The following is an 18,285-nucleotide window of genomic DNA, read 5'->3' as shown; positions in this document are numbered from 1 at the left end:
AACATTTCAATGAAGCCATACCAGTCGAGTACCTGGAATGAGAGGTTGTGAGGAACATTCAGACAGGTGAGGCTTGCATCTATAGGAGTTTAGAAGTAGGGGACTTGATTAAAGGATAAAATCTTGATAGTGTGATGAAGGATGCAGAAGGCTGCTGTTTCCTTTGCTGACTTTTGCGTGGACTGGAGTAGCACTGCAATCTTGTCTTGAGCAATGACGAAGTTCCATATTACTCACTGTTTTTAAAGATTATGGGCTGCCATAAGATTAAAGATTAAGGCAGAGATGAAACAAAAAAATGAGTCAATTGTTAGCAACTCTTAGAGGGTAGTTAAATAATTCATAGGCAGAGGTAGATAGATTTCTGATAGGCAAAGAAGGGTGGATAGAGTAGGAATTGAGGGTGCAATCAGATTGGGCCTGATCTTAATGATGGAACAGGCTATATAGGTCAAGAGGCCTGCCCCTGTTGGTTCAAGTTTGCTACTTGCTAAATGTGAATTGATTTGAGTGGGCATACAGTATCCTACTCAGTAGGCTTTGGAAGATAATGGTATGGGCCATCGTCAAAGTTGGCAATCTGGTTCTGAAGAATGAAGGGGAAATGAGCTTTGCCACAATCAATTGATGCTATTTATGATTTCAAGATGCCACCTTGCTGTGGGAGAAAGAGACCTGTATGGCAAACAAGAATCTCTAGGTGGGCCTCTGACCAAGAGATGAAATACAAGGCTTTTGGAGAGAAGGGTATAGGCATGATGGTCTGAGGGCTGTGCATCCTTAAGTTGTGAAGTCAGATCTTCAGATTTGCTGCAGTTGAAAGGAGCATATTGAACGTACAGAGCGGGTGGGTACAGGTAGTGCAGCTATCAGTTTCGGGATTTGAAACAGGAGGGAGAAGAATGGCTAATGACAGCTGGGAAAGATCTTTCTCAGACAATGTTATGCCCACCTAACAGATTTTGTGCTTGTAACTCAAGATCTGTACTGGCTTTGCCTTCAATTGTCAATGCTGTAAACTTTGGAATCCCATTCATAAAGTTGGCCAGCTCCTCTGTGCTCCACTCTGCTATTCAGAGAGATCGAAGTTAAAAGCAGATTTATTAAAGTATATATTTGTCACGGCATTCACAGTAAATACAAAGAAAACAATAGAATACTTCAACAGACAAGACAACCAATGTGCAAAAAACAACGAACTATGCAAACACAAATAAATGAATAAGCAATAACTATCGAGGATGTTGAAAGTAAGTCTGTAAGTTGTGGGAACAGTTCAGTGATGGAGAAAGTGAAGTTATTACCCCTCAACCATCGGCCTCTTGAACCAGAGGGGATAAATGTACCCGAACCTCGTAGTGTGGCCTTGAGACTCCTGTAGTTCTTCCTGATGGCAGAAATGAGAAAAGAGTGTAACCTGGATGGACGGGTCCTTGATGGATAATACTTTCGATGTAGAGGGCCAAATGGTTGCTCTACCCTCAGCATTACCCTCTTGCACTATCCCATATCCGTTGATTTTTTTTAACATCTAAATGTCTTTCTCTGACTTGAGCAACCATAACCAAACATTCAATACCAAATATTAGTCTATTAAACCTTCGCTGCATTTAACTTGGGCAGTGTCTCAAGAGTCCAGAGTCCTATACTTGCAGGTACTTTCACGAGGATATGCACATCGAACTGCCGGACATATATATGACTTTAAGAAAAACTCGGTTTTGTGTTAATTTTGTTACACACTTTTAATTAAGATCTACATACTGCTGCGGGGGTTTACGTTCAACCACCAAAAAAAATTCATAGCGAAAGATTTGGCTCGAGCATTTAGACAAAGCCTTGAAAAGATGGACCCTGACACCATCAGGTTCGCGATCAGCATCATCATTCGAGACCGCTATTTCCAAAAAGCAACATACAACGAAATGCTACGCTTTTTAAAAAAAAAAGTTGAAGCAGCTGATTTACTCCATTCATATCAGAGAACTTGGCTTCAGTTACATCCGCAAAACCAGCCGCCCCGGACTCCCGTTAGGTGCCGGAAGTGACGCATTAGGCGGAGGGCGAACCGGAAGGGGCGGGTGTCCGCGGGCCGGGCTCCGAGTGCGGGCCCAACATGCCGGCCGTGCCCCGGGCGCTGCAGCGTCTGGGTCTCAGGCTGCGCATTCACCTCATTCGCGACATTAGCCGCCAATATCCGGTCTTCTGTGGCATTTTCCTGCTTCTCACCTCCTGTACCCTGCTGCTCAACAGGTAAGTGGTGACGGACACTGGGGTTCGGTGGGACGCCTGGTGTTGGGGGTGGGGTGGGAGATGGTCTGTCAGGTATTTACAGGATGGGGTAGGCGGGGAACAAGCCAAGGAGTTCAGTGATTTTTGTCAGGGTATCAGGCAGGATTGGTGTTACTACAGGGCAGTAAATCAGCAGCTTCATCGTGGTGAGGATGGGGGTTTCATGGTCTCCGTACAGTGAAAGTACCAAAAACAGTGAAACCAAGTGGCAGGTCTGTGGGCGAAGATACCTTGTTAATGAGCGAGGTCAGAGGAGAATGGCCAGACAGGCGACAGTAACTCAAATCACCGCGCGTTACAACGGTGGTGTGCAGAAGAGCATTTTATGAACTCATAATATGTTGAATCTTGGAGTGGATGGGCTACAACGGCGGAAGACCACGAGCACACACCCAGTGGACACGCTAACAGATACACGGAATGTATGTCCCGTGTAACCTACATCGTTGGGTGCACTTCTTGTTGCTAGTCAAATCACGTGGCAAACTTATCTTAAAAGCACACTTACAAATACTTGTTCGGTCGACAATGCACATGACCCCTTGTTCTTATCATGCACTAACCTCCCCACCACAACCTGCACTTGTTCTCTCTAAAATATCCGTTCCAGTCACCAGCAGTTTCAAGGAATTACACAGCCAGCTAGTTCTATATACATTTGGTCTCTCAACCTTTTTCAGCAATTGTTTTAAGGTAATTATGTTCATACTGATTTAAGTACCATACATTCCTGGCTGCTCTGTTCTTGGTGTCACCTCAATGCACTAAACTTTTCACAAAAAGCTTACCAGAAAAGAAAGACTCTTACTTATAAATATAGGTATTTCTTCTTGGGCCCTTAGCCCTCAGTGGAGCACATCCCACTGATGACCTCCTGTCTCCATCGTCCCAAGTCGAAGCTGTAGTTGTAGTTCATCAATGTTTCTGTAATCTATTGTACAAGGGATTGGCTGACACAACATCACCGGAGCCCTGCTGGCCGGCCTTACCTGTTCCCACTTCTCATGGCGGGGATGTATTGTTGGACTTTGAGAGGCATAGATGTTAACACTCAGTTACCCATTCTATTTAGTACGTTGAACTCATTAGCAGCAGTACCTGCTTTGATTGCTAAGGCTCCCCATCTTCGTATTGTTGCTTTTGCAATATCTTGCATCTTGACTCCCACTCTGCTTCCCCTTTTTTTTCTTCTTCTGGACTTTTTAAAGTCGCAGAATTATTTCTTCTGATGTTCCTTTGCTGGATTGTTTTCAAGGCTTTGGAATCTTTTATCACTGTTTTCAGACGACAGTGTGGTATTGGACAACCCTCAGCAAGTACAACTATAACCATTGCACTATACTTTTGCACTGCCTTCTTTCAACCATTCTCTTTTGCACTCATCTCTATATAATTATTTGTTATTAGCATGCACGTATGCAATTTACTCTGAGCTTCATGCATGCAGGGAAAATAGTCTGGTGTATGTATACCACAATAATCTAATCAGAATCTGTTGAAACTCTCTGAATGGGATTTTTCAGAACTTTAGACAAGCTTCATGTTGCAATGCACTACTTCTCGAAGCATCCAACTCGGTTTGAGCTTGATTTGTGCCCTTTTTTATAAAATCTGAAAACAAGTTGTAGATACTAAACTCTTCCCCAGAATGCCCCTAGTCTCCGCATCACCTGTAGTGTCGTGCTGGGATTTTTACTTCCTGTCTTCCAGTGAGCCTCCCATTGTCCAGATACTCATGTGATACTGTTCAAGCTGATTGCCAGCTTTTCCTCTTGAGCTGCTTGGTGAGTAAACCACTTCTGAGATGGCCAAATCACTGTCCAAGTGATGCCTCTAACACGGACATTCATAAAGTATTGACAATTACTTGCCCTGGGCTCAGAATGCCTTTACCTCTGGGTCACCTCACTGTGGTCAAATGTTGTTTCGAGTTGCAATCACAGGCACTTCTTCAATCAGCAGCTTCTTCCTTGGTGTTGTGTTGTCCTTGTGAGACCACTCATACTTCATTTGTTGACCCACCAGAAAGTAGTTAAATATTCAATCATTACTGTAAGACCTTTGAACAGCCAATCGTGGTGAACCCAAACCTCTTGACGATGGCCCCAATATTCATTGTCTTGTCATGGATGTAATTGGGCCGGAAGAGCTTTTTATTGTTCTGTATCTCTGAATAAATAAGTTAATGAAAAAATAAAGACTCTACAGAAGATATTAAAAAGTGCTGACTGGATCACTGGAGCCTCCCTTCCCCCTACGTGTGACATTTTTCTATGCAAAGGTCCTGAAGCATTGATGAGGATCCCTACCACCCATTGCACAATCTCTTTGACCCACTACTGAAAGAATTGAGGCACAGAAGCACCAGGACTAAGACTGCCAGGCTGGGTAACAGCTTCATCCCTTAGGCTGTGAGGCTAATGCTGTCACCAAGGTCTTGTCACTAGGATGGCAAGCTGTTTACTGTTTTCCTCTGCTGTACACTTCACATGGATTTTGAATTATACTTTGTTACCTTATTTGTGGTAATATGCGGTGTGTGATAGGCACCGTGGTCCAGAGGAACTTTGTTTTGTTTGTTTGTATATATGCGCAGTCACGTGACAACAAACTTGAACAATCAGCTAATCTGTGTTTCATTTCTCCTGGGCTGGGGTGATGCATTCTGAATGCAGTACTCAGTGCGGGTGAATCACTGTTTCACCTGGAAGGACATATTGTCGTGCTGGGAGGTTAAAAGTGAAGAGGTGAAGAGACAGGTGTCACATTTCCTGCGATTGGATGGGAAGGTACGAAAAGGCAGGGTTCAGTGAGGTAGAACAATGAACCCAGGCGAGAGAATCTTGATAAGCTTTGAGGAAAGGTGGAACGAGGTCAAAGGGCTGAATGACCTAGTCTCTTGTTTCTCGTTGTCGAATGGTATCGGTGATTTTGCACTTCCAACTGATGATAGATTGAGATTTGCTGCAAGGGAAAAAAATAATGCTGTCCATGCAGTATATTGGTTTTGTGATGCAGATATATCCTTGAGAACTCTGGAGAAAGTGTAGTGCAGTTTTAAGTGTGCATTTTTAATATTTGTGTCAACAGCAATGAATGTCAGTTAATTAGGTGTACTGACGTTATTGACTTTCAATGTGTTTCTCATGCCATGAAATTGATTTGGAGGTAGTGTGAAGTAAAAAACCACATCTGAAAATGAATGAATGAAATTAATTTATTTCAGTCTGTACAAACATAACAAAAAGCATAATTTACAACAATGATTTCATAATGATGATTTCATAGGACAAAATTACAACTAAAAACATAGATATTCTTTAAAACAGACCAAAAGGGTGTAGGCTGAAGCTACAGCTATATTGCCTACCCCCTCACTTATACAACAACATTGTTGACGTCAATCATCACATCAAAAACAAAAAAATTTTGTAATCTTTTAACACAAAATCCAATTCCAAATATCATTTATTTACATTACTGCCATTAATTTTAAATCAAGTATTTTATATTTGTTCATTAAATAATTTTTAAAACTTGTTAAGTGTGGTGCATGTTTTTAAATTCTTACTACAACTGTTCCGTAGATTCACCCCTCTGACTGAAATACGGTGATTTTTTACATTTGTTCTTATCCTTTGCTTTTGAAATATACATGTTCATCTCAAATCATGTTGACTTTCTCTCATTTTAAACAACCTTTGGATACTTTGTAGTAGCTGTCCATTTTTTACTTTATACATAATTTGCATTATTTAAAAATCTACGAAATCTCTGAATTTTAAAGTGTTTAGTGTTTAATCTAAAATTTACAAAAGAAAGGAATTATGCTGGAATTGTTACTTCCTAGAACGTTAACCCTAGAGAGCAACAATTGGCCTGTATGAGCCATCTATCTATTTTCCATCTGCATTGTATTTTTGTTGTGTTTATTTTTGTTATGGTAGTTAGTCACATGGGTGGGAGCATGGAGAAGCAAAGAGTTTTAGTTACGTATTCATGCTTTTGTCGTCGGAAGTTCACGCAGAGTCTAAAGCTAGGGTGTGAGCCAGAATGATATCTTTTTCGCTGACCACTTAAAACTGCTTCATTACATTTAAAATTGCTTAGTTAGTTTGGTAGCTTAATTGCGTTGGAGAAATCTTAAGTACGTTTAATATGCTAAGACTGTTTTATTTGTTATATCGCTTCAGTTTAGTTTCATTAGTTTCTATTGCTTCAAAATTGTTCTACTAGTTTTTTAGTAAAGGATTGAATATATTCTTCAGCTTTGGAGCCTTGTGTTTGGATTGATGGAAGGCAGATTGTACAGGATTCATCCCCCCCCCGGCCCCGTGTTTAGTTTCTAAGTGGCGTTGGTTTGTTCAAGTGGCTGCCACTTTAACTCTTTTCCTGTCACCACAGAAGCTGCTTGTCTTGCTGAGTGCTTCCAGCATTGTTTGTTTTGGTTCAATAGTGATTTTTTTTAGCCGTTAAGGTCTTATTAAAGCAAGTTGTTCTGAGATTTTTTTTAATGAAGCCAATATTAGAATAAATTTACCACATTTACTTAACAGTTTGAATGTAAGTTGGTCAATCCCATGATAACTCTGTTTTCTACCTAAAGGTACCTGCATATTCTCATGATCTTCTGGTCATTCCTTGCTGGAGTCGTCACTTTCTACTGCTCACTTGGACCGGCCTCACTTGTACCCAATATTCTCTTCACTATTGAGCGCAAGCCAAAGGTAAATCTAAGTTTTTATTTTCATAACTCATTTATTCTCATGATCTGAGCACTGCCATCTTGAAAAACGGACATTTTATTGGTGATGGTATGGCTATGGTTTAAAGACTTAGACCCACTAGTGATATATTTTCAGGGCAGAATAGCGCTTGATTTGGAAAATGGTGGTTCCCACGCGCCTGCTGCACTTGTTCTTGATGAGAGTAGTTGTGGGTTTGAGGACATGCTATCACAGAGGCCTGGGAGTAGCCACAAGTTATTTTGTAGATTACTTTGCAGACACTGTACACTGGTGTTGGAAGGAAGAAATGTTCAGGGCGTTGAAAAGGTTGTCAATGAAATGAGCAGCTTCACGTTGGATATGTTGAGCATCTTAGAGTTTGGTCTGTACTTGTCCAGGGAATTGGAGATAATTACATTAGACTCCTGACCAGTGAAAAATCTTTGGAGTGTCGGGAGGTGACACATTGACCACAGGATCACCAGCACTGGATCTCCTCTTGGGCCTGTTCCTGTGCCATGCGGTTTAATGTTGAATTGTCATGCACTATCATGAAGAGCAGACTCGATGGGCTGAATGGTTTAACTTTGCTCCTATGTCTTGTGGTAAGATGTGCTCATATGGGCTGCTTCATTTCCTGAAGAGTTTTGAATGAAATTAATCTTTGTGCAATCCTTAGCAAAAACCTCAACATCACATTTTATGATGGAAGCAGGTCACCACTGAAGTAGCTGGAGATGTTTGCAGTTATGATATAGTCCTGAGGAACCTCTGCTGTGATATTTAGGGGTTGGAGGATGATTAAACCATGACAACCTTTTATCCTACTCCAAGATCAATCTAATCCTTCCCTTCAACAGAAAATCTCCACTTGAATCCAAGTACTGAGAGTCTGTTACTAATGCCTGTTAGTATTAACCATTGTCACCCTGAGATAAAAGACACTGGCTGTTCACTTTATCTATGCCTCTTATGATCTTATGCACCTTTATGAAATTCTTCCTTAACCTTCTTCCCTCCAAAAAGAATAGCCCTAACTCATTCAACCTTTCCCCATGAGGCTCTAATCCAGTGAGAATCCTGGAAGGTAAGCCTCTACTGCGCTTGCTCTCTAAGACCTCCATATCCTTCAATTAATGAGCTGACCAAAACTGAACATATTACTCCAAGTGTGGTCTAATCCGTGTTTTATAGAGTTGTAATATTACCTAGGGGCTCTTCAACTTCACCTTCTTAACCCCTACAGCACAGAAACAGGCTCTTCATCTGATTTAGTTCATCTTTGGAGCTGGACACCAAGATCACTCTATTCCTCCGACGGGCATCGCTAATGAGTTCACTCTATTGCGAAGAATCCTCCCATTAATTTTGTACTCTGCCGTCAGGGTAGGCTCAGGCAGAGCAGCCATTGTTGGAGTGTGAGGGCTTTGGCTTTACAGGTTTCAGTGTGAACCGGCAAAGGCACGATTAACAAGAGGCAAGCCTTTTTCTTTTTTTAGTATAGAGTAGATAGGATGGAATTCTGCTGTCAGATGTGGGAATTCAGGATACCTGACTGTTTCCCTGATGACTACATCAATGGGGATGTAGTCTACAGCCATCTTCTGCTCTTGACTGTTGGGTCAAGGAGTTGGAGCTGGAATTGGGTGTATTCAGGATCATTCGGGAGGCTGAGATATTATAAATGAGACTTTTGAGGAAATCCCGCCCAGAGTACAGGCTTTGGACAGTGGATGGGTGACCTTCAGAAGAAAGGGGATTAAGAAGTCAGCACAGGTTTCTCCTGTGGCCATTCCTTCAGCAACAAGTATACCTCTTTGGATAGTGCGGGAGGTGGGGGTGATCCACCACATCGCAGCACCAGCAGCCAGGCTGGTGGCACAGTGGCCTGCCCTGAGGCTCAACAGGGAAGGGTAAATTCAGTGCGGTAGTTATGGGGACAGAAAGGAGAATCTGTGGCTGCAAAAGAGATACCAGAATGGTGTGTTGCCTCCCAGGTGCTAGGGTCTCTGATGTATTGGAGCAGCTGCAGGATTATTCTCAAGGGGAGGGGGAGCAGCCAGAGGTCCTGGTACATATTGGCACCAGTGACACGGGCAGTAAAGGAGAAGAGTTTCTATACAGTGAGTATATAGAGCTAGGAAAGAGGTTGAAGAGAAGGACCTTGAAGGTCGTAATCTCCAGATTACTCCCTGTGCCACGGGCTAGTACAGGTAAGAATGGGGTGATAACACAGATGAATGAGTGGCTGAGGAGATGGTGTGGCAGACAGGGTTTCAAGTCATTGGATCACTCGAACCTTCTCTGGGGAAGGGTGGACCTGCATAGGAGGGACAGGTTGCATCTGAACTGGAGGGGAACCAATATCCTGGCCAGGAGGTTTGCTGATACTACTTAGAGTTTAAACTAGTTTTGTAGGGGGTGGGGAACTGGAGCCCTAGGTCAGTAAGGGAAAGATTCGTCTGGATGGTAGATGTCAAGGAAAGTATTGAAAGACAAAATTAAAATAACAAGTATAATGTGTTGGATAGTTTGAAATGTATGTATTTTAATGCTAGGAGTATTATGGGTGAGGGTGATGAACTTTGAGTGTGGATCAGTGCATGGAACTATGACATTGTAGCCATTACTGAAATTTGGTTGAGCAAGGGGCGGGAGTGGGAGGTTAATGTACCAGGTTTTAGAAGTTTTTAGAAAAGATAGAGGAAGAGATAAAAGAGGGGGGAGTTGAACTACTAATCAGGGACAGTATCAGAGCTGCACTCGGGTGACGTAATGGAGGGGTCAGACACTGAGTCCATTTGGGTGGAACTCAGGAAAAGGAAAGGTACGGTCACCCTGATGGGACTGTACTACAGACCTCCTAATAGCCAATGGGGCTTTGAGGAACAGAATCGGATAAAGGAAATGTGCCAATGAGAATTGGGTTGTTGCCATGGTTTCAACCCCCTCCCTCCAATATAAACTGGACCTTCTTAGTCCAAGGGGTTTAGATGGGGCAGAATTTAAGTGTATCCAGGAAGGTGTCTTAATTAAAATGTAGATTGTCCAACGAGAGAAGAGTCTGTACTGACCTGGTGCTGGGTAATGAGCCTGGCCGACCTTTCCGAGGGTGAGCAGTTAGGGAACAGTGACCACAACTCCTTAACTTTCAGAATAGCTGTAGATGAGGATAGGTATGGTCCTTGTGGGAGAGTTTGCATGATATCGTAGGCATCACAGAATCAATGCTGAAAGAAGAATAGGGAGTCAGGTAGAAAGCTGAAAAACAGATGCTTCATTTCGTAGTCATTTCGACCATAACTGCTGGTACAGTGCACAGTAAAAACGAGACAACGTTTTTCAGGACCATGGTGCTACATGAAACAATACAAAAACTACACTGAACTATGTAAAAACAACAAAGAAAAAAAACTACACTCAACTACAGACCTACCCAGGACTGCATAAAGTGCACAAAACAGTGCAGGCATTACAATAAATAATAAACAAGACAATAGGCACAGTAGAGGGCAGTAAGTTGGTGTCAGTCCAGACTCTGGGTATTGAGGAGTCTGATAGCTTGGGGGAAGAAACTGTTACATAGTCTGGTCGTGAGAGCCCGAATGCTCTGGTACCTTTTCCCCGATGGCAAGAGGAAGAAGAGTTTGTATAAGGGGTGTGTGGTGTCCTTCATAATGCTGTTTGCTTTGCAGATGCAGCGTGTGGTGTAAATGTCTGTAATGGCAGGAAGAGAGACCCCGATGATCTTCTCAGCTGACCTCACTATCCACTGCAGGGTCTTGCGATCCGAGACAGTGCAATTCCTGAACCAGGCAGTGATGCAGCTGCTCAGGATGCTCTCAATACAACCCCTGTAGAATGTGATGAGGATGGGGGGGTGGGAGATGGACTTTCCTCAGCCTTGACAGAAGAGGATCAGGATCATCCACATCACTGTTCTCAACTTGCTCACAGTGTTCCACTTCCTCAGGAGGTGTTGGTTTCAGGAGTATGTCCAGTGTTGTTTGCCTAGTTTGCTTTTTCATCATCAGCACTCGGAGACTCACTGCTAAATTTCACATAATGCAGTGAAAAACGTTGCTCGAAGCTCTTGAACCACCCAGAACTAGCACTAAACTCGTATCGTAGTCTGGTCCTGCTTTCTCTTTAAGCATTTCAAACAAGCAATGATCGTCAACGTGTTGAGAGGGATCCTCTTTTGTGTTTGGTCCTCAATCCACGTCATTAGCAATTTCTCCATATCTGATATAGGTCCTTCTCGCATTTTCGTGAGCCTTTTTCAGTGAAGCCGATCCTTTAATACCGTTGAGAATTTTTTCTTTGTTTTTCAGGGTTGTCGTGATTGTCGAGTGTGACATGCCTAAATCCCAAACAATAGCATTCACTAGTTTTCTACCTTCATATTGTTTAATAACCTTTTGCTTCACTTCCAAATCAATACTTTTCCTTTGCCTCTTGCTGCTGCTGTCACTAAGAGTGGTTTTGCTGTGTTTGGAAGCCATGATGCATTTTACGGTAATATTTTCGAAAGAAAATTAAACACAGAGATAACGTTACTACACTCAAGAGACGCGCGATACATGAGATTGGTTACATCTGCCGTGTCATATTCTCCAATTGGGACTACAGACATATATGTGATCGGACGTTGTCCGAATGGACATTAAGCGGTGCACACCTGTATTATCCTCTTGATATCTCCACACTGATTCCTGTATTACCTGCAAACGGTGGGCGGGTGTAGGAGGGGGTTGAATTGAGAAGCTGGGTAGAAAAAGTTATTACATACCCCGTAACTGGGTTAATAGATCAGCAGAAATGGACTGATATGTTGGAGTCTGGTGGTACTGTAACTAAAGGTGTTTATTAGTAAACTAAGCAATACAGTATCAATAATGCAAATATACATATAAAACAGGTTAGCAATAATAAAAACAGAAGTGTAGGAATAATAATAAATAATAAGAAACAAGCTCTATCAATGTCTAGGGGTAAATGAATTGTCATAGAAGAATATAAAGGTCAGTTCAGTTCGGGCTGAGGTAGCTGTTGTGTTGCAATTGTTGGAGAGAGAGAGAGCGAGCAAGAGATTGAGCAGCTGCAGCCAGCAAACCTACTGTTGTCTTCTTATTCCATTGTACCGGTGTGGTCATTCGGTTATGACCCTTCCGTTCCCGGCTAGACCGTTCTTCCGTGGTGGGCTCGTCACTCTGGCATGAGTGGACACAGACACAAGCCCCCACAGGCCCTGCCGTCACACTGAGAGCTTTATTGACTGATCTCCTGGTTCAGTCCTCTAAGCCCCCACCTTCCTGTGGGCGCACAACACTCTTTCAGCGTCCACTGGTGTGTCTGAGGGGTGTCTCCCCAGACCTGGCTTTTATCCCCATGGACGGTATCAGCCATCCATCAACTCCACATGTATATGTCCATCAAACTAGGCCACTCCTGCTGTCTCCTCAGGAATGTTAACGAGCAAAGAAACGTCCTTGCAGCGAAAGGTAAATAATCAGTAAAGAGCCATAATACATAAATCAACTGTCGCTCTCTCTCTTATCTGTAGCAGATGTCTCTACCTCTGTTCTTCATCTCTCTCTCTCTCATTAGCAGCATAGTTCCCAAGGGAGGGGGGGTAACTCTGGACCCCATTTCCATCAGGTCTGTTCAGCACTCATAACAAAGTAAAGAGCTGAAAAAAGAGGAGTCTGATCGGAGAGTGAACGATGGTGAAAGGGAAGGAGGAGTGACACCAGAGGGAGGTGAAGAGAAGAGAATGGGTAAGAGAGGAACTGGTTGGCGCGACTGTAATGAAACCCAATTTCCCTCGGGATCAATAAAGTATGTCTGTCTGTCTGTCTGAATGGAAAAAAGAGAGAAGGGGAAGGGAGAGAAATAACCAGAAGTTGGAGATATCTGTCTTCATGCCATCAGGTTGGAGGCTGCCCAGATGGAATATGAGGTGTTGCTCCTCTAGCCTGAGAGTGTCCTCATTATGGCGGCATGAACAAACATGTCTGAATGGGAAATAGAATTAAAATGGTTGAGCACTGGGAAATGCCGCTATTGCGGCAGGCAGAGTGAAGATGCTTGACGAAGCCGTCTCTCAGTTGTACAGTACTGTGCAAAAGTCTTTTAGGCACATGTTTATAGCTAGGGTGTCTATAGTACTTTAGACTGGGAGCACTGGATGCAGTAGATGAGACTTGCAGGTGGATTGTTTGGAGCTCAGAACGGTGGTGAAGGATGAGGTAAATGGGAAGGTGTAGGACTTGTTCAGCTTGCAGAGATAAGTGCCAGGAGGGAGATCAGTGAGAAGGGAAAAGGGAATCATGGAGAGTGATCCCTGCCGAAAGCAGAGAATGGAGGTGGTAAGTAAAGATTGGTTTAGTGATAGGATCCTGTTGAAAATGGCGGAAGCTATAGAGAATTATGTGCTGGATGCAGATGCTCATGGGGTGGTAGGAAAGGACAAGGGGAACTCTATCCCTATTATGGCGACAGGAAAATAGGGTAGGGCTCAGTCTGGGAAATGGAGGAGATATGGGTGAGGACAGCATCGAACGTAGATATACTGCATGATAGCTGGTCTCTTGCACACGCACACACACTTTGATATCTACCAGTTCAGCTTTCCACTGTGTTCTTTGATCCGTGGTCATTGGCCAGAACAAGTATAAGCATGGGGTGCTACCCACCTTCTTAGACAGGGCACCTACTTCTTGATTGGTCAGGGTGCTAAAGGTTACAGAGAGAAGGCAGGAGAATGGAGTTGAGAAGGATAATAGATCAGCTATGATGTAATGGCAGAGCGGATTCGATGGGCAGAATGGTCTAATTCTGTTCCCATGATTTATAATCATATCCTGAATGAGCCTGCAAATGTTGTAACTAACTAAAACTAAACCAAGTGGAAGCTAACTGGGAAATCTAGAAGTAGTCTTAAGAGAATCCAAAAGATTTTACAGTCTCTTGAAGGACTTGGTGAACTTGACTCTTTTGAACATGAAGGTTGGCCAACACTGGGGCAAACTTAAGGCCAGATTAAAATGGAAAACGAACCAGTGTTCGGCCCCATTACTCCATACCAATTAAAGCGTCAAACTAGATTAAAAGCATTGAGGCCCGAGAGTGGAAAACAACCAGGTGTAATTCTCCGTGCCAGCCGAGATTCCCCACCTGAGCCTGAATCGTCTGCTTGCGTTTGACCCCTCTTCTCATCACTACCGTCGGATGCGAGGGACAGGAGTCTCGGCTCCCATGCAGCCAAGTTCAAGAGCAGTTGTTGCCCTGTAGCCGTCGGGCTTCTGGCCCGGCTTCCCTCGCCTCAGTGCTGGCCTGGCTTCCCTCGCCTCAGTGCTGGCCTGTCTTCCCTCGCCTCAGTGCTGGCCCGGCTTCCCTCGCCTCAGTGCTGGCCCGGCTTCCCTCGCCTCAGTGCTGGCCCGGCTTCCCTCGCCTCCGTGCTGGCCCGGCTTCCCTCGCCTCCGTGCTGGCCCGGCTTCCCTCGCCTCAGTGCTGGCCCGGCTTCCCTCGCCTCAGTGCTGGCCCGGCTTCCCTCGCCTCAGTGCTGGCCCGTCTTCCCTCGCCTCAGTGCTGGCCCGTCTTCCCTCGCCTCAGTGCTGGCCCGTCTTCCCTCGCCTCAGTGCTGGCCCGGCTTCCCTCGCCTCAGTGCTGGCCCGGCTTCCCTCGCCTCAGTGCTGGCCCGGCTTCCCTCGCCTCAGTGCTGGCCCGTCTTCCCTCGCCTCAGTGCTGGCCCGTCTTCCCTCGCCTCAGTGCTGGCCCGTCTTCCCTCGCCTCAGTGCTGGCCCGGCTTCCCTCGCCTCAGTGCTGGCCCGGCTTCCCTCGCCTCAGTGCTGGCCCGGCTTCCCTCGCCTCAGTGCTGGCCCGGCTTCCCTCGCCTCAGTGCTGGCCTGTCTTCCCTCGCCTCAGTGCTGGCCTGGCTTCGCAGCTCGTACGCTCACTTTTGGCACCATTGCATCTCACATCCTGTTTTTTTTTTCTTTTTAATTTTCACAATTTATCCTCCTTTGCACATGGATATTCTTCATTGCATGTGTTTTTTTTAAAGTATTCTTTTGTCTTTCTTTGTTTTGTGGGTGTCTGCAAGATGCAGCTCATGAAGAGAATCTCACTCTTGACGTAATATTTTGTACTTTAGCATAAAGTTAAGAATAAATGACTACAGTTTGAAATGCTATAATTGCCTACTTAATGTGGCTAAATGTACAGAATTACATATTTATAATAGTGAAGTAGGAGCCCTTTGAATATTCAATATTGATGCTGTGCAGAAAGCCTCTGCCTACTACAAACTCCAAATACCCTTTTGCCACAGTGTTGCAGGATGATGCAATGAATATACAACTAGCCAGAATCCTGAATTGTTCATTCAGTGGCAGGCAGGGATACACCTTTAACAAACGTGCTAACAGCAGCAACGGTCATCTGTTGTCTTTTCCTCAGTGCTTCCAGTGGGATGAGGCCCCGTGTACCACCTAGGCACTAAGGCTCCAGACGATGTCCAGTAGGACAGAATCTGAATGACCCACATTGGCTTTACTAGCCACAGAGTTATCAGTTGCTAGTTAGTTTGTGAACACAAGAGATTCTGCAGATGCTGCAAATCCAGAGCAACGCACACAAAACGCTGGAGGAGCTCAGCAGGTCAGGCAGTATCTATGGAAATGAATAAGCAGTCGATGTCTTGGACAGAGACCCATCATCAGCCCTGGAAAGGAAGGCGGGTAGATGGGGAGGGGGGATGTGCTAGAAGGTGATAGGTGGAGCCAGGTTTGTGGGGGAGGATGGATGAAGAAAGAAGCTTGGAGGTGGTTGGTGGAAAAGGCAAAGGGCTAGAGAAAGAGGAATCTGATAGGAGGGGAGAGTGTATCATGGGAGGAGGGGCATCAGGGGGAGGTGTAGACAGGTGAGGAGAAGAGGTAAAAGGCCAGAGTGGGGGAATGAAGATGAGAGAAGGGGGAGGGGAAAAAATGACCAGAAATCGGAGAAGTCTATGTTCGTGCTGTTAGGTTGGAGGCTACCCAGAGAGAATGAGGTCTGTGCACAGCTTTTATTTTCTGAAACGTGCTATTAGTGAAACATGGTTGCAGGAAGGGTGTGATTGGCAACTAAATATTCCTGGATTTAGTTGCTTCAGGTGTGATAGAGTAGGAGGGGCCAGAGGAGGAGGTGTTGCATTGTTTGTCCGAGAAAATCTTACGGTGGTGCTTTGGAAGGATAGATTAGAGAGCTCCTCTAGGGAGGCTATTTGGATGGAATTGAGGAATGGGAAAGGTGTAGTAACACTGATAGGAGTGTATTATAGGCCATCTAATGGGGAGCGTGAGTTGGAAGAGCAAATGTGTAAGGAGATAGCAGATATTTGTAGTAAACACAAGGTGGTGATTGTGGGAGATTTTAATTTTCCACACATAGATTGGGAAGCTCATTCTGTAAAAGGGCTGGATGGTTTAGAGTTTGTGAAATGTGTGCAGGATAGTTTTTTGCAACAATACATAGAAGTACCGACTAGAGATGGGGCAGTGTTAGATCCCCTGTTAGGGAATGCGATAGGTCAGCTGACAGATGTATGTGTTGGGGAGCACTTCGGGTCCAGTGATCACAATAGCATTAGCTTCAATATAATTATGGAGAAGGACAGGACTGGACCTAGAGTTGAGATTTTTGATTGGAGAAAGGCTAACTTTGAGGAGATGCGAAGGGATTTAGAGAGAGTGGATTAAGTCAAGTTGGTTTGGCAAATAAGGTGGAAGTAAATCCGAAAGGTTTCTACAGTTATATTAAAAGCAAGAGGATAGTGAAGGATAAAATTGGTCCCTTAGAGAATCAGGGTGGTCAGCTATGTGTGGAGCCGAGGGAGATGGGAGAGATTTTGAACGATTTCTTCTCTTCGGTATTCACTAAGGAGAAGGATATTGAATTGTGTAAGGTGTGGGAAACAAGTAAGGAAGTTATGGAACTTATGACAATTAAAGAGGTGGAAGTACTGGCACTTTTAAGAAATTTAAAAGTGAATAAATCTCCGGGTCCTGACAGGATATTCCCCAGGACCTTGAGGGAAGTTTGTGTAGAGATAGCAGGAGCTCTGACGGAGATCTTTCAGATGTCATTAGAAACGGGGATTGTGCCGGAGGATTGGCGTATTGCTCATGTGGTTCCATTGTTTAAAAAGGGTTCTAGAAGTAAGCCTAGCAATTATAGACCTGTCAGTTTGACATCAGTGGTGGGTAAATTAATGGAAAGTATTCTTAGAGATAGTATTTATAATTATCTGGATAGACAGGATCTGATTAGGAGTAGCCAGCATGGATTTGTGCGTGGAAGGTCATGTTTGACAAACCTTATTGAATTTTTTGAAGTAGTTACGAGGAATGTTGACGAGGGTAAGGCAGTGGATGTAGTCTATATGGACTTCAGCAAGGTCTTTGACAAAGTTCCACATGGAAGGTTAGTTAAGAAGGTTCAGTCGTTAGGTATTAATGCTGGAGTAATAAAATGGATTCAACAGTGGCTAGATGGGAGATGCCAGAGAGTAGTGGTGGATAATTGTTTATCGGGATGGAGGCCGGTGACTAGCGGGGTGCCTCAGGGATCTGTTTTGGGCCCAATGTTGTTTGTAATATACATAAATGATCTGGATGATGGGGTGGTAAATTGGATTAGTAAGTATGCCGATGATACTAAGGTAGGAGGTGTTGTGGATAATGAGGTGGGTTTTCAAAGCTTGCAGGGAGATTTATGCCGGTTTGAAGAATGGGCTGAATGTTGGCAGATGGAGTTTAATGCTGAGAAGTGTGAGGTTCTACATTTTGGCAGGAATAGTCCAAATAGAACATACAGGGTAAATGGTAGGGCATTGAGGAATGCAGTGGAACAGAGAGATCTAGGAATAACAGTGCATAGTTCCCTGAAGGTGGAGTCTCATGTAGATAGGGTGGTGAAGAAGGCTTTTGGAACGCTGGCCTTGATAAATCAGAGTATTGAGTACAGAAGTTGGGATGTAATGTTAAAATTGTGCAAGGCATTGGTAAGGCCAAATTTGGAATATTGTGTACCGTTCTGGTCACCGAATTATAGGAAAGATATCAATAAATTAGAGAGAGTGCAGAGACGATTTACTAGGATGTTACCTGGGTTTCAGCACTTAAGTTACAGAGAAAGGTTGAACAAGTTAGGTCTCTATTCATTGGAGCGTAGAAGGTTGAGGGGGGATTTGATCGAGGTATTTGAAATTTTGAGAGGGATA

The 18,285-nt window shown here is 44.1% G+C and overlaps 1 protein-coding gene across 9 annotated transcripts in view; it reads left to right on the top strand.

Moving 5' to 3' along the window:
* The first annotated feature begins 2,068 nt into the window (after positions 1-2,068).
* The window catches only part of snx14 (sorting nexin 14), a 143,110-nt gene continuing 126,893 nt past the window's right edge, over positions 2,069-18,285 (top strand). For all 9 annotated transcript variants that reach the window (XR_012099682.1, XM_073051693.1, XM_073051698.1 and 6 more), the window contains exons 1-2: positions 2,069-2,253; positions 6,899-7,019. Coding sequence is in view for 8 of the 9 variants with exons in the window: in XM_073051693.1 (XP_072907794.1) it covers positions 2,117-2,253; positions 6,899-7,019 (258 nt within the window). In the remaining variant the exon portion in view is untranslated. The remainder of the gene's footprint in view (positions 2,254-6,898; positions 7,020-18,285) is intronic.

This window comes from Hemitrygon akajei, chromosome 7 (genome assembly GCF_048418815.1).
Source record: "Hemitrygon akajei chromosome 7, sHemAka1.3, whole genome shotgun sequence".
Classification (NCBI taxonomy): domain Eukaryota; kingdom Metazoa; phylum Chordata; class Chondrichthyes; order Myliobatiformes; family Dasyatidae; genus Hemitrygon; species Hemitrygon akajei.
This window is presented reverse-complemented; position numbering and strand designations above follow the sequence as displayed.